Here is a 13,166-nt window from a genome sequence, read left to right as displayed (position 1 = left end):
ACTTCCAAAACATGACTTCTTTTTCGTTAGTATACTGGCAAACTTAAGGGAAATTTAGAAAATACACGAAATAACCATAGAGCTTACACCGCTTTGCGGCGCTTGCTATTAATAATGCATTTTTTTTTTCATTAAGTTTCAAATTAACAAGCCACATATAAATTCTTAATCATTTAAAAGTGTAATTAAAATAAAGTTAGTTTTCTTTCATGTTGATTTCTCAATGATTCCATATTAGACAGTTGATTTTTACCCTCTTCGACCATTTTCATAGTTTGAATGAGTCTTTTGCCATTGTTTGTGCAGATGTCATTCATCAGACTAAAATTACTTCTCTATTTAGCTGTAGAACACATGCTTTTAACAAGTATATCAAATTATGAGACATGGTGACAGCAGGGGTATTTACATGTAAGTATATGGTATAAGTAATAGGGAGAGACTTTATTGTATGTACCATTTCTCCACTTGTTTGTTTTACATTTACTTTTAATTACAGTCGCTTCAAGTACAACACTGAATTAAGTTATACTGAAGTTTTTATCCAGAAATCTTAGAAAATACTTGTTTCTGGCCCATTTGTGGTCCCTTAATCTTGGCTCACCACAACCCCTAAAATCAATCCAACTTCCTTTTGTGAGATGGAACCTTGTAACACAATTTCAAAGAGATCTATTCACTTTTCAACTTATTGTCCAGACATATGGAAAATGCTTTTTTAAGGCTCCTTTTTGGTCCTGACTTCCAAAAAGGTTCAAGTTTTAAACCCAGACTTGGTTTTACGGAGCCAACCAAAAAAGCAGAAATTGTTGAAATGTATGGTAAACATAGAACCATTGTGGAATAGAATAATTTGGAACAATATCATAGATATTTCTATGCTTTTACTGGAGTTATAGAGCTAAATTCTATGAAATGCTTGTATTTTGCCCCTTTTTGGCCAGTAATTCTTAAATGGTTGGGTCATTGTGGCTTGAAACCTCGTTATAAAATTAAATAAAAATCAACCAATTAATGTTCAAGTTATCATAAAAAATAACTAAGTGTATACAGAAGATGATGAGGACACAGAGCCATACCATTATATGCTTATTTTTGTACCCTTTGATTTTCCCATGATAGTGAATTAGTAGTGCAGTGATTATCTGACTTTTTTGGTATGTTGGAAAAAAACATCCTTACCTTGAATTTTACCCCCATAATCCAGATGTAAAACAGAAATGTATCTTAGAAGGAAAAAGGAGGAAATGCCATGGACAGCAAGCATTACAACCATGTAGTAAAAACTAAATAATTGCAGCTATTAGTAAAACACTACAGACATTAGTGAAACACTACAGACATTAGTAAAACACTACAGCTATTAGTAAAACACTAGACATTAGTAAAACACTACAGACATTAGTAAAACACTACAGACATTAGTGAAACACTACAGCTATTAGTAGAACACTACAGACATTAGTAAAACACTACAGACATTAGTAAAGATCATTGATGATAGAGTGTTACCATATGAGTAGCAGCTAACATTTGTTTCAACCGATCTATCTCTAGACGAAGTTCTCGAATTAAAGTCACACTGGCATCCTGAAAAATATCAAACTTGATTTCAATTAACCATTACTTTTCCTACAACATACCATTCTTTGTGTGTTGTACAATTTTTCATACAATACTAAAACCTAATTTTATTAGTTCTTCAAATTTCTCACAATTTCTGTATTTTATTTAGAATTAGATTTAGAATTTTAGAATATTTGTGTTTTTCTACCCAATTTTCTACCTTGAGATGTGAAAAGCAATAAAGGGGGCACAAATATTAAGTATTTGAAAAGAGTCAAAATTTGTACTACATGTATTTGTATATTATAGCAGTGTTCCAAAACAGCAGTCTCTGCCATGTTAATTCTCACTCAGCATATGCTATTCATGAACATTTAAACTTCTTAAAAATCACGAAGAGCTAAAATTGTTGTAAAGCACTCCTATAGTGAGCAACTCCCTTCACTATGAAATTTTAGTTCTACAGAAACATACTTAAATCATAAGTTTGAAAATAAGAAGCACACATAGCATATTTAAATGATAAATCTTATCTTGGATTCAAAACTAAGTACCAATGCCATGCATCAAAGTTAAAACTTAAGCATTAAAGTATACTACTACATGTATTTAATATGGCTGTTCACAATTCTAATACATGTGTATCTGAATGAATACTACAGAAGTAATTACTTGTCAAAGGTTTTATACTGATATCAAGCTCAGTATCCACCCACTACTTTACATCAACAATAGGAAAACTTAATTAATACAAAAATACATTAAAATGTACTGATATCTTACAACATTAAAAAAAAACAAAGTTCACTTAATCTACATAAAATTTAATGGACAAATATTCATTTTGTAAAACTGGGATCAGAGAACGAATTTATCTATAAACCAAGAAAACATGAACAGACACAGACTATGGCGAAATTAAAGGGCATTTATTGAAATAATGATGTCCTTTATAACTTAAGCAACTAAGATGATAGCATCATTCATATAATCAAATAAATCACAATCAGGACATTGTTATAATATAACTACACTTTCCTTTCAATGTAAGCTGTGTTTAAATGTCCCTGAATAATGCAGTTCCACTTGAACAAATACTGAAGAGCTCAAATCTTGTCAATTTTTATGATCCCATTTTGAATTGATGCCTTGGACAGATTTAAAACCATTATTTGATGAAATTTGACACCTTGCATGAAATCCACTAGTTGACTGTGAGAAGTTCAATATTGTATTTTTGTTATCAATTGTTCAATATTACACATCAAAAGCAAACATAAAACAGATAATATCATATACCTTCACCAATACATAAAGTTTTGGCAGTGGAAGCAATCAACTGTACTGATTTTATAGTTTTGGCAGTGGAAGCAATCAACTATATTGATTTTATAGTTTTGGCAGTGGAAGCAATCAACTATATTGGCAATATCAACCAAATCAAAGTGCAGTAAACATTGAACAGGCATTATGTAAAGGTCATGTTGGCAAAGGTTTTTCATGAAAGAATAACATAACTGCTTCTCTTGCAACCACTTTCTCAATTGTACCTCATTTATCTTTGGTTTGTTGACAATATTTTTGGCTCTCTGTGCATATCTTAATGTGCTGATTGTTTCGTTATAACATATACTGGCTGGTGAAATTGCTGAAATTATAAATACAACGAAATTTCAATAGTACAAATGAAAATAAATGTAAAGTTCCTATTAACTGTTAATGTTTTATCAATAATATTTCAGGATTTAGTTAAAAGCTGCATTTAGGCAAAACTTTGTCCCAGATTAGAGTACTACAGACATGACTAAATCAGGGCTTAATTAGTTACACTGGCTAATAAAAGGGTTTTCACAATTACTTTTCTCCCTAATAAAATGTAACAAGAATATTAATGGATATAGTAAAATATATATATGTCAAAGAGACAAGGAGCCCACTGGTATGAAAGTGTCAGCTCAAGGCCACCCATGGGTCTTCAATGAATGACTAGGAAACCCTTAAACCACAGGGAAGGCTGCAGCTGGCTCAAAAACAACATTATACACAGATGCAGTGAAATAGTTGCCCTTGTATATTACAGCAACATAAAAGTAAACTGAAAGTGATAATAAAACAATGCATACAGAGGCCAGAAATTCCTGACTTCGGACAGTACTTTACCATTACATCATAAATAAGTTTTACTATCTTTAAAGTGTTTTAATCTATTGTAATGAGTGTGGTATAAGAAGAGATTATAACCTTTAATGTAGTTAAAAATTTAACACTTTTCATATCGTGAACAAATAAATCTTACATTGTTTTCATAACATAATGCATTTATTGTGCAATGATATCAATACTTAGCAGGAGGACTGACAACAAGCTAGTAAAATTTAACTACAAAAAGATCAATGCAGTCATTCTTCTAAACCATCATACTGAAACCATAAAAAAGACCAGTCCCATTTTATAAACATATAATCTATATTTATAACAACAATTGTACATTTATGGACTGTTAGCTTATCATCGGAAATCACCATGAAATTCCAAACATGAAAGCTAAGCTATAAAGAATGCAGAAATGTTTTAGACCCACCCTTCCCGTTGAATAGATTTTATACCAATAAAATGTATTAAATAAGGTCTAATACATGACTTAGGTACAAGCATTGTTAAGACTGATATACAATACACTAAATAATAAGAGAAAGGCACCATCTTTTAAAATGCCTGTGAAGAATTAATTGTACTGTATGGAAATCAAAATGTGCTGACTTGTTTTGTTTTTATGTCTCATTTTTGACAGTTTTTTTTTCAGGTGCATTAGGTAAACCAAATTTGACATGTGTACCATACTTTCCAGTTTTGCTGCCATATCAATTTATATTTGAATAAGCCTAGAAAGGTATAATTTACTTGATCCTGTAACTCCATAAATATGTGGAACTAACTTGACCAATACAAAGGATCCTGACATTTATCAGAACAATTAAACAAGAACAGACCTGACAGTCAGAATACAATGAAACATAAAACAGACCTGACAGTCAGAATACAATGGAACATGAAACAGACCTGACAGATAGAATACAATGAAACATATAACAGACCTGACAGATAGAATACAATGAAACATAAAACAGACCTGACAGATAGAATACAATGAAACATGAAACAGACCTGACAGTCAGAATACAATGCAACATAAAACAGACCTGACAGTCAGAATACAATGGAACATGAAACAGACCTGACAGTCAGAATACAATGCAACATAAAACAGACCTGACAGTCAGAATACAATAAAACATAAAACAGACCTGACAGATAGAATACAATGAAACATATAACAGACCTGACAGATAGAATACAATGAAACATAAAACAGACCTGACAGTCAGAATACAATGGAACATGAAACAGACCTGACAGTCAGAATACAATCAAACATGAAACAGACCTGACAGATAGAATACAATAAAACATGAAACAGACCTGACAGATAGAATACAATCAAACTTATAACAGACCTGACAGTCAGAATACAATGGAACATGAAACAGACCTGACAGTTATATTATGATGGGACATGAAACATACTGGACAGTTAGAATACAATGGAACATGAAACAGACCTGACAGTTGTCTATGCAATAGCTTATAAATAAATCTGACATTAAGCAGTAAAATAAAACATGTAATAGACTTGGCAAATGAACTTACTGGCAATCATAATAGTTTTGGAGTTTCCTCCCAAGCTGTCCTTCAGTAACCATGTCAATACTGAATCTCTGTAAGGTATATATGGCAATCGAGTACGTTTAGGACTACTGAATGGACTAGCTCGTCCTTCACCTCCAGCACTACTAATAAAACTCTGAGTAGATCCTAAACTGTCAGTACTCCATGACAGTATAGACTTCTCGGCTGAAATAAAAAATAGTTAAAAAGAAAAAAATGGAACTATTATTACAAACTTTACTTTATCTATTAAAATTAAAGATGCCATGAAAATCAAATCATAGGTTTTATCATGACCATCTAATGCTATCTTGAATTCAAAGAATTATAACACAGTCTTGGCATAATAGCTATGGAACTTGTCCAACTATACTGGCAGTTATGTGTCATTTTACAGACTAATTTTGACATTACTGTCCTATACATGCTGTCAATATATCTGACAATTTCAGTTAGAATAATAAACGTTAGATGACCTTATCAATTTCACCAATTGGTAACAAATTCAGTGCAAATAATGTAAAGGTTCTCTAAACATACCCAATGTTTTAATTACATTTCCTAGAGTGACAAGTGATTTGTTGATGTTAGACCCTTCTTTCAGTCTCCCTTTGTAGTTCAAGCTCCAGTTTGGATCTGCTCTTTCACTTCAAAAAATATGTTTGATCATTGATGTAGTGGTTACTTTGTCCTAGATATCAATGTTTTAGTGGTTACTTTGTTCTACATATCAATGGTTTAGTGGTTACTTTGTCCTACATATCAATGGTTTAGTGGTTATCAGTGGTAAAATGTAGCAAGAATGGAAATGGTGAATATATCAAAGAGAACAACAACCCAACCAGGATGAAAAATGTCAGCTGAAGGGCACCCATGGGTCTTCAATGAATGATGAGGAAACCCTCACATCACAGGGCATGCTGCAGCTGGCCCCAAAATAACATTATATTATAGTTTGTGTTTAAATTTCAGCAGAATTTTACAACTTCTTTGGTTCTGTATATCTCCATTATGTATATAAATATCCTACAAAGCTCCAAACCTGTAGGAGAATTTTAAAATAGCTGCATGGCCTTACACATTTTCATAATGTGTATAAACATCTAGCAAAATGTTTACATCTGTAGGTAAAGACCTGTGGGAGGAGATAACCAGAACAAACTTTGTAACCCCAATCTGAACAGATGAAATAATAAATTCAAATCAAAGACATCAATTGAATTTGCTTATAAATCTTAAAAGTGAAATACAACTACTACAAACAAATTATAAAAAAGTTCTTTTAAGAAGTAAGGTAATAAAATATAGAATATGTCTGTTGCTTCATACAGAAAAGTTGTGAATAAGATTTATCTTCTATATGGCACATAGTACTGATAAATTTAAGTAATATGTATGCTCAGAACCAGGTAAAATATGATAAAAATTAATATTGTATGAAGCAGATTGTGCTACCTGGATTCCAACAATACATATTTCATAAGAATTTTATCAAATATTCCATTACACATCAAAACTTTTTACTCTTACAATTCCTACTAGCGCTTGTGAGGCATATTTCTGACTAAATGACGTTATCCAGCCTTTTGAACGTGTAAATGACTCATTTTAAACTTGCTATACATGTACCTACTATATCACTAGCTATTTAATTATCTAAGTACAATTTTTACTTTCTGGGGCTTTCTGACCTAAACTACTCTATTCATGGATTCTCCACATTACTCAACAACAGTCATACATATACTTTCCAAAAGAATTAAAAAAGGGTCAAAGACAAAAATAGATGAATTTCATTAAACAGGAAGTAGATGTCTGACAGGCCTGAAATCGGATCCTACAATATGGGACCTGTACTTGATGCTGGATACCAAATAACAAGAGGTTGTGATTAGTAGTTGCTGAGAAAAGTGTTATGTATCTACCCACCTGATACATTTACCCTACTATAACCCGATTTTCATTAAGTGAAATTTGGCCAAAAATGAGGTCAGTAGACTGTGATTTAAGGAACTTATGAATGACCTTCAACAAATTGTGGATATTAAATTGTTCTGTCAAAAACCAGAACTTAACATTAAGATTTAAACCTGGACATCAACACCAATGTTGATGCAGAAAAAGCAACATCTCAGTCTGAGCTTCTACAACTTTCTACTTGACTTTACATGACAAAAATCAGCTAAAATTTACATTAGCTTCACGTAAACATGTATGATTGCATTTACTTTTAAATACGTACCGATAAGTATAATATATAATAGCCAGCTAAGCACTCAAAATTAATTTTTTTTTTTTTAAATAAAGTTTGTCCTACCTTCCAGCCAGGTCAACAAGATGGATTTTACTGACTATTTCATGTGGCAGGTCATCATCTAACTTAGCCTGCAAATTGGAAACAAATACATACTATACATCTATATCAAAGACAAAAACGTGAACAAATACAATAAATAAACCCTTTGATAGTATTACAGCAAATATAACAATAAAGAGCCATGATTGCATGATATGCCTATCAGCTGAGCACGAAAACAGAAAAAACAACCCCCAAACCAAAGGGAGCATAAGACAAAGGATACAATGAATATCTCAAAGTTTTGTAGCATTTGTTGAAAGTATTTTTCATTTAGAGCATGAAAACGAAAAACCACCCTGGATTTTTTTTTTTTATAAAAAAGTGTCAAAAAATCAAAAATGTGAAATTGAAACTTTATAGAAAATAAAAGGAAGCCTGTGACCATGGAAACAAAGAATATCTCAAAGTTTTATAGCATTTGCTGAAAGCATTTTTCAGTTAGAATGCGAAAACAGAAAAACCACTCCCCGCTTTTATGAAATATGACCAAATATCACAAACTGGAAATCAAAACCTTGTAGAAAATGAGAGGAAGCCTATGACCAATGGATATAAAAAATATCTCAAAGTTTCCGGGCATTAGCGTTTTTCACTAACAGCAGGAAAACAGAAAAAAGCCTCTTTTAATGTAAAAAGTCCTAAAACTCAGAAACTAAATTTTCAAAATTATTGTAAAATTAAGGAATGTTTCTGCCATCAAAATGAAGAATTGATCAAAGCTATATTTAAATGGCATAAAGTAATTTGGAGTAAATAAGTGAAGTATTGAGGATGGACAGACAGACAGATGGACAGCAGTCAAAATTGATGGGCATATAATGATGAGAAACAATTTTTTTGGCTGAATACAAAGACACCATCTCACAAGTACAGGGAAGCTGGTGACTGAATATCATCACAGTATTACACAAGTAGAGAGAAGCTGGTGACTAAATATCATAACAACAATACTGACGTAGAAAGAAGCTAGTGACTGAAAATAATGACAACAAGATGGTGACTGGTGACTAAATATTATGACTGTAGAGAGAGGTTGGTGGCTGAATAACATTACAGCATCACACAAGTACAGAGAAGTTTGTGACTAAATATCATGACAGCATTACACTAGTAGAGATTGACTCTGGAAAAGTAGGTGATATCATGACAGCATTACACAAGTAGAGAGTGACTTTGGAAAAGTAGGTGATATCATGACAGCATTACACAAGTAAAGAGTGACTTTGGAAAAGTAGGTGATATTATGACAGCTTACACAAGTAGAGTGCAACTAGGGAATGGTGTCTTCTCCAATAATATAAACATTAAATAACAAATTACAGTCTTTCCTGTAGGGCTAATTCAAGTTGATCAAAATGATAAGACAGGAAAATAATCATGATCTCATGAAACGTGGAATCTCCCTTCTCTTAAAGGTGTGATGACATTAGTTTACATATCAAAAACACCATATCAATATCTGATCATTAAAATTTCATGGCTATCTGAGTCATTAGTTTGTACATTATTTTGGCTGCAGGGTGATGACCACCTAATCTGAAATCATAATTGTTTGAATAGGACATTAAAAGAGCCTTGGTTCGACATCAGGGCAGAAGCTAAATTTATGTCAATATCAAACATTCCTTCTTTGTGCACCACCTTTTTAATCCAGTTTTTATAGCCCTTTAAACCTTTAAAATATCTATTCATAAATTTACAAGGGTATAAAAAAATAACTGTAAGAATGCCATAATCAAGGGTGAATCAACTTCAGCCCTTGGCCATACCTTAAAACTCTCCACAATAAATCTGATTAAACTTGAAAGTTTAGGGATAAATTCCATCAAAGCTGAGAGACTAAGCATATAAATGGTAGACACAGCATTTCTATTGTTACCAATAAGCAGGAAATAATCTGGTGTTTGTACTCTTTATCTGATTAGGTTATAATGTATTATGTTTCTTCTTGACCCATGTTTAACCCAAATCACTTGTGTCAAAGGATGACATAACACATTTATTGTATTGGAATTATTTATTCTAATTCCAATTATAATTGCCAAACCTTCTAATCAGGCAAATTAATTTCTTAAGTACTCTGAAAATGCTGATCATACTTTCCTTTAAGACTAGTCTTACATACATTTGTTCTTTAAAAGATATATCAGTTAATTTGGTAGAAAGTTCTTTAGTCATGTAAGTCATCCCTGAACAACAGTTTTGAATATTCCTTCAAACAGCATGAAACAAGAGGCTATCTAACTGATAGCAAACACAATTTAAAATTGAAATTAAAACCCTGAATGATAAACTATGACATGGCTCCTGTTTACTTGTATGAAGGTATTTGTTACATTGACATGACTCAATGCTACCTGCATAAAGGTATTTGCTACATTGCCATGACTCCTGCTTACCTGCATAAAGGTAATTGTTACATTGACATGATTCCTGTTTACATGTTTAAAGGTATCTGTTATATTGACATGACCCCTGCTTACCTGCATAAAGATAACTATTACACTGGCATAATTCCTGCTTACCTGCATGAAGGTTACATACATTGACATACACCTGTTTAACTGTATGAAGGTAACTATTACACTGACATGACTCCTGTTTACCTGCATAAAGGTAACTATTACACTGACATGACTCCTGTTTACCTACATAAAGGTAACTGTTACATTGGCATGATTCCTGCTTACCTGCACAAAGGTATCTGTTACATTGACATGACTCCTGTTTACCTACAAAAAGGTAAATGTTACATTGGCGTGACACCTGCTTACCTGCATGAAGGTAACATACTTTGAAATACACCTGCTTACCTGTATAAAGGTAACTGTTACAATGGCATGACTCCTGCTACTGTGATCATGCATGTAAGTTGCAGCTGTAGTTCTACAGAAAAAAGATATGAGTATTTTATTAAATAGCAAGAGCATCATCTTATTTAATCTAACATCAAAATACAAAACTGAGTGAAATATCATATCAATAAGTAAAAAATCTCAAATGAGATGATAACAAACTGTAAACACAACTTTTGGGTTAAACAATAAGCTTGATGTATTTATGGCTTCTACTTACCATGTTAGTATAGCAGATTCTAACATGAGGTCTTATTGAAGATATGCAAAATCTTTCAAAAGGGTGAATAATTTCTTTTTATAAGTGAAGCACTGTGAGACATGTCAAAAGACAACACATTTTTCTCTTGAGTTGAAGAAATCCAAAATATTTTTCTGAGACAAGAGTAAGAACCTGTTTCTCCTGTAAAAGATGCAATTCACAGGCAATCAAAATACTGGCAGAGTCAGAGAGAAAACTAGTACCATTTCATTGCCATAGATAGCAAAGTTAGCCTGTGACATTATCACTAGATTAGTTAACATAGTCTATTATGATTCCTTATTAGGTTAAACAGTATATTACATCTTTACATCTTTAATACATCAGTGGACAGTAAATTATTAACTGACAACTGTTGTGTCAATGACAAGCTCCCAAGTTTCTGTGTCAGTGGAACATTCTATAAGTGTCAGTCTACATGCAGGGTTATAATTAATTTTAATGTACTTGCTAAGGCGGCAAATGACAATTAAATCTGACTTTCCTTCATTTGTTTATAGTTGTCCAGCAAGATGTGAAGTGATTGACAGCACCTCATTAAACAACTTGTTCTGCTGCAATGGTCTGACAGCTGCTTGATGCCCTCTAAGGCTAATTGGTAAAAGATGCACAATCCTGCATTTTGGCATTTTCTGGCATTGAAATTAAAGTTTTTCATTCTATGTGTAAATTCTTTAATACCGGTATATCTTATCTATTTTTCATGCAAGAAACTTTAATTCCCAAGTGGGCTACTGCCTTCAATGGAAATTGACTTGCCCCTGTCTATTCAACCCCACAAAGGCAATCAGACATCCAGTTATTTCAAACCCTGAAATGTACATTGTAAACCAAGAAATTTTTGTGCCATCATTCTCTCTAGTTTCTGTGATCAATTAACTTACTGCAGTTTTAAACTTGTGATCTTTCCCTGAACTATACTATAATGTTCTTTGAAAAAATATTCACTTCAGCCTCATTTTCGCACTACAGCTCATACTGCGGAAATAGCAATAAAACTGCCGCAAATATTTCATGGTTTACAGTACACTGTTGAGTAAAGGTCAGTCTATACATTCTTGTGTCAAGGACAGTCTCCAGTAAATTAATGATAGTTTATATTTTGTTCTATGATCAGTCTTATCATCATCAACCTGTACATCCTTGTGAAATGAACAGTCCTAGATGAGTCTTTATTTTGTCAAACTGTACATCTTGAGTAATGAACAGTACCCAATGAGTCTTTATATACCCAACCTGTACATCCTTGTGTAATGCACAGTCCTAGATGAGTCTTTATTTTGTCAAACTGTACATCTTGAGTAATGAACAGTACCCAATGAGTCTTTATATACCCAACCTGTACATCCTTGTGTAATGCACAGTCCTAGATGAGTCTTTATGTTGTCAAACTGCACATCCTTGTGTAATGAACAGTCCCCAATCAGTCTTATCATTGTCAAACTGTACATCCTTGTGTAATGAACAGCACCCAATGAGTCTTTATATTGCCAACCTGTACATCCTTGTGTAATGAACAGTACCCAATGAGTCAGCATATGTCTACCTGTATATATTGTCAAGGACATAAGAACAGCTCCTTTAGGAAAATTTTACCATTATATCCTTACAATAGTGACATTGATATAGAAACTCAACAGACATAGCAATTTGTCCTAAAGACTTAATAATAAATAGTTGCATTAAGGACAGCATGTTTCAGTTATCATTCAAAAACTGGAGTATTATAAAGATAAAAAAGGGGCAATGTGTCAACAGATATGCAAAACATTGACCATTGACTTTTGACCTAAAATCACTTTGGTTCAAAATTTATTAATGACTAGGTATCCAAAATCTATCTAAGGACCTTGATTCTCAAGTTTCATGAAGATTTGACAGACAGATAGTAGTTATACAATATCTCATTCTCTCCTGAATTAAATTTTACTGGGTATGGAATGTAGTAAGATGCAGTTGTTTATTTTGGGTTTTTTTAATCAGTAATCAATCAATTCATTACTTAGCAATAGAAACACTATGGTGAATAAAAAAATCATTGTATGGAAGATATAGGTGATTGCCTTTATTCAAAGATGAAGAATAATAGGTTTTTACACTCTATTTAAGACCTGGGATATTCTCACATGAGTGGAAGAAAACCCAGATCTTCAATAAATGATGAGTATAAGAATGTATTTCTTCTGTGTTTCAGCCAAAAGCTGCGGAATTACAATAAAGGTCAATGAGTAATTTGCATAAACTATGCATCACATTACTGCTTAACCACATACAATTAACAGTAATCACCCCATTATATAGTAATTATTTTTTAAGTTTTTGCGTAATTTGAATATATTAACATATATTGCCAGAAAAAGATGTGGATATGCGTATGAAGTTTGATCAATTTATTCAA

The 13,166-nt window shown here is 32.4% G+C and overlaps 1 protein-coding gene across 3 annotated transcripts in view; it reads right to left on the bottom strand.

The window, feature by feature from the left end:
- LOC148623592 (uncharacterized) overlaps positions 1-13,166 on the bottom strand; it is a 95,433-nt gene that overhangs the window by 60,067 nt on the left and 22,200 nt on the right. For all 3 annotated transcript variants that reach the window (XM_088565513.1, XM_088565514.1, XM_088565515.1), the window contains exons 9-14: positions 10,465-10,537; positions 7,610-7,677; positions 5,833-5,939; positions 5,275-5,478; positions 3,117-3,214; positions 1,513-1,590 (exon numbers count right to left, since the gene is read on the bottom strand). In XM_088565513.1, coding sequence (XP_088421639.1) covers positions 1,513-1,590; positions 3,117-3,214; positions 5,275-5,478; positions 5,833-5,939; positions 7,610-7,677; positions 10,465-10,537 — 628 coding nt within the window. The remainder of the gene's footprint in view (positions 1-1,512; positions 1,591-3,116; positions 3,215-5,274; positions 5,479-5,832; positions 5,940-7,609; positions 7,678-10,464; positions 10,538-13,166) is intronic.

Source organism: Perna viridis, chromosome 2, assembly GCF_037379345.1.
Source record: "Perna viridis isolate PV_CMFRI_1.1 ecotype Kerala chromosome 2, ASM3737934v1, whole genome shotgun sequence".
Taxonomy (NCBI): Eukaryota; Metazoa; Mollusca; class Bivalvia; order Mytilida; family Mytilidae; genus Perna; species Perna viridis.
This window is presented reverse-complemented; position numbering and strand designations above follow the sequence as displayed.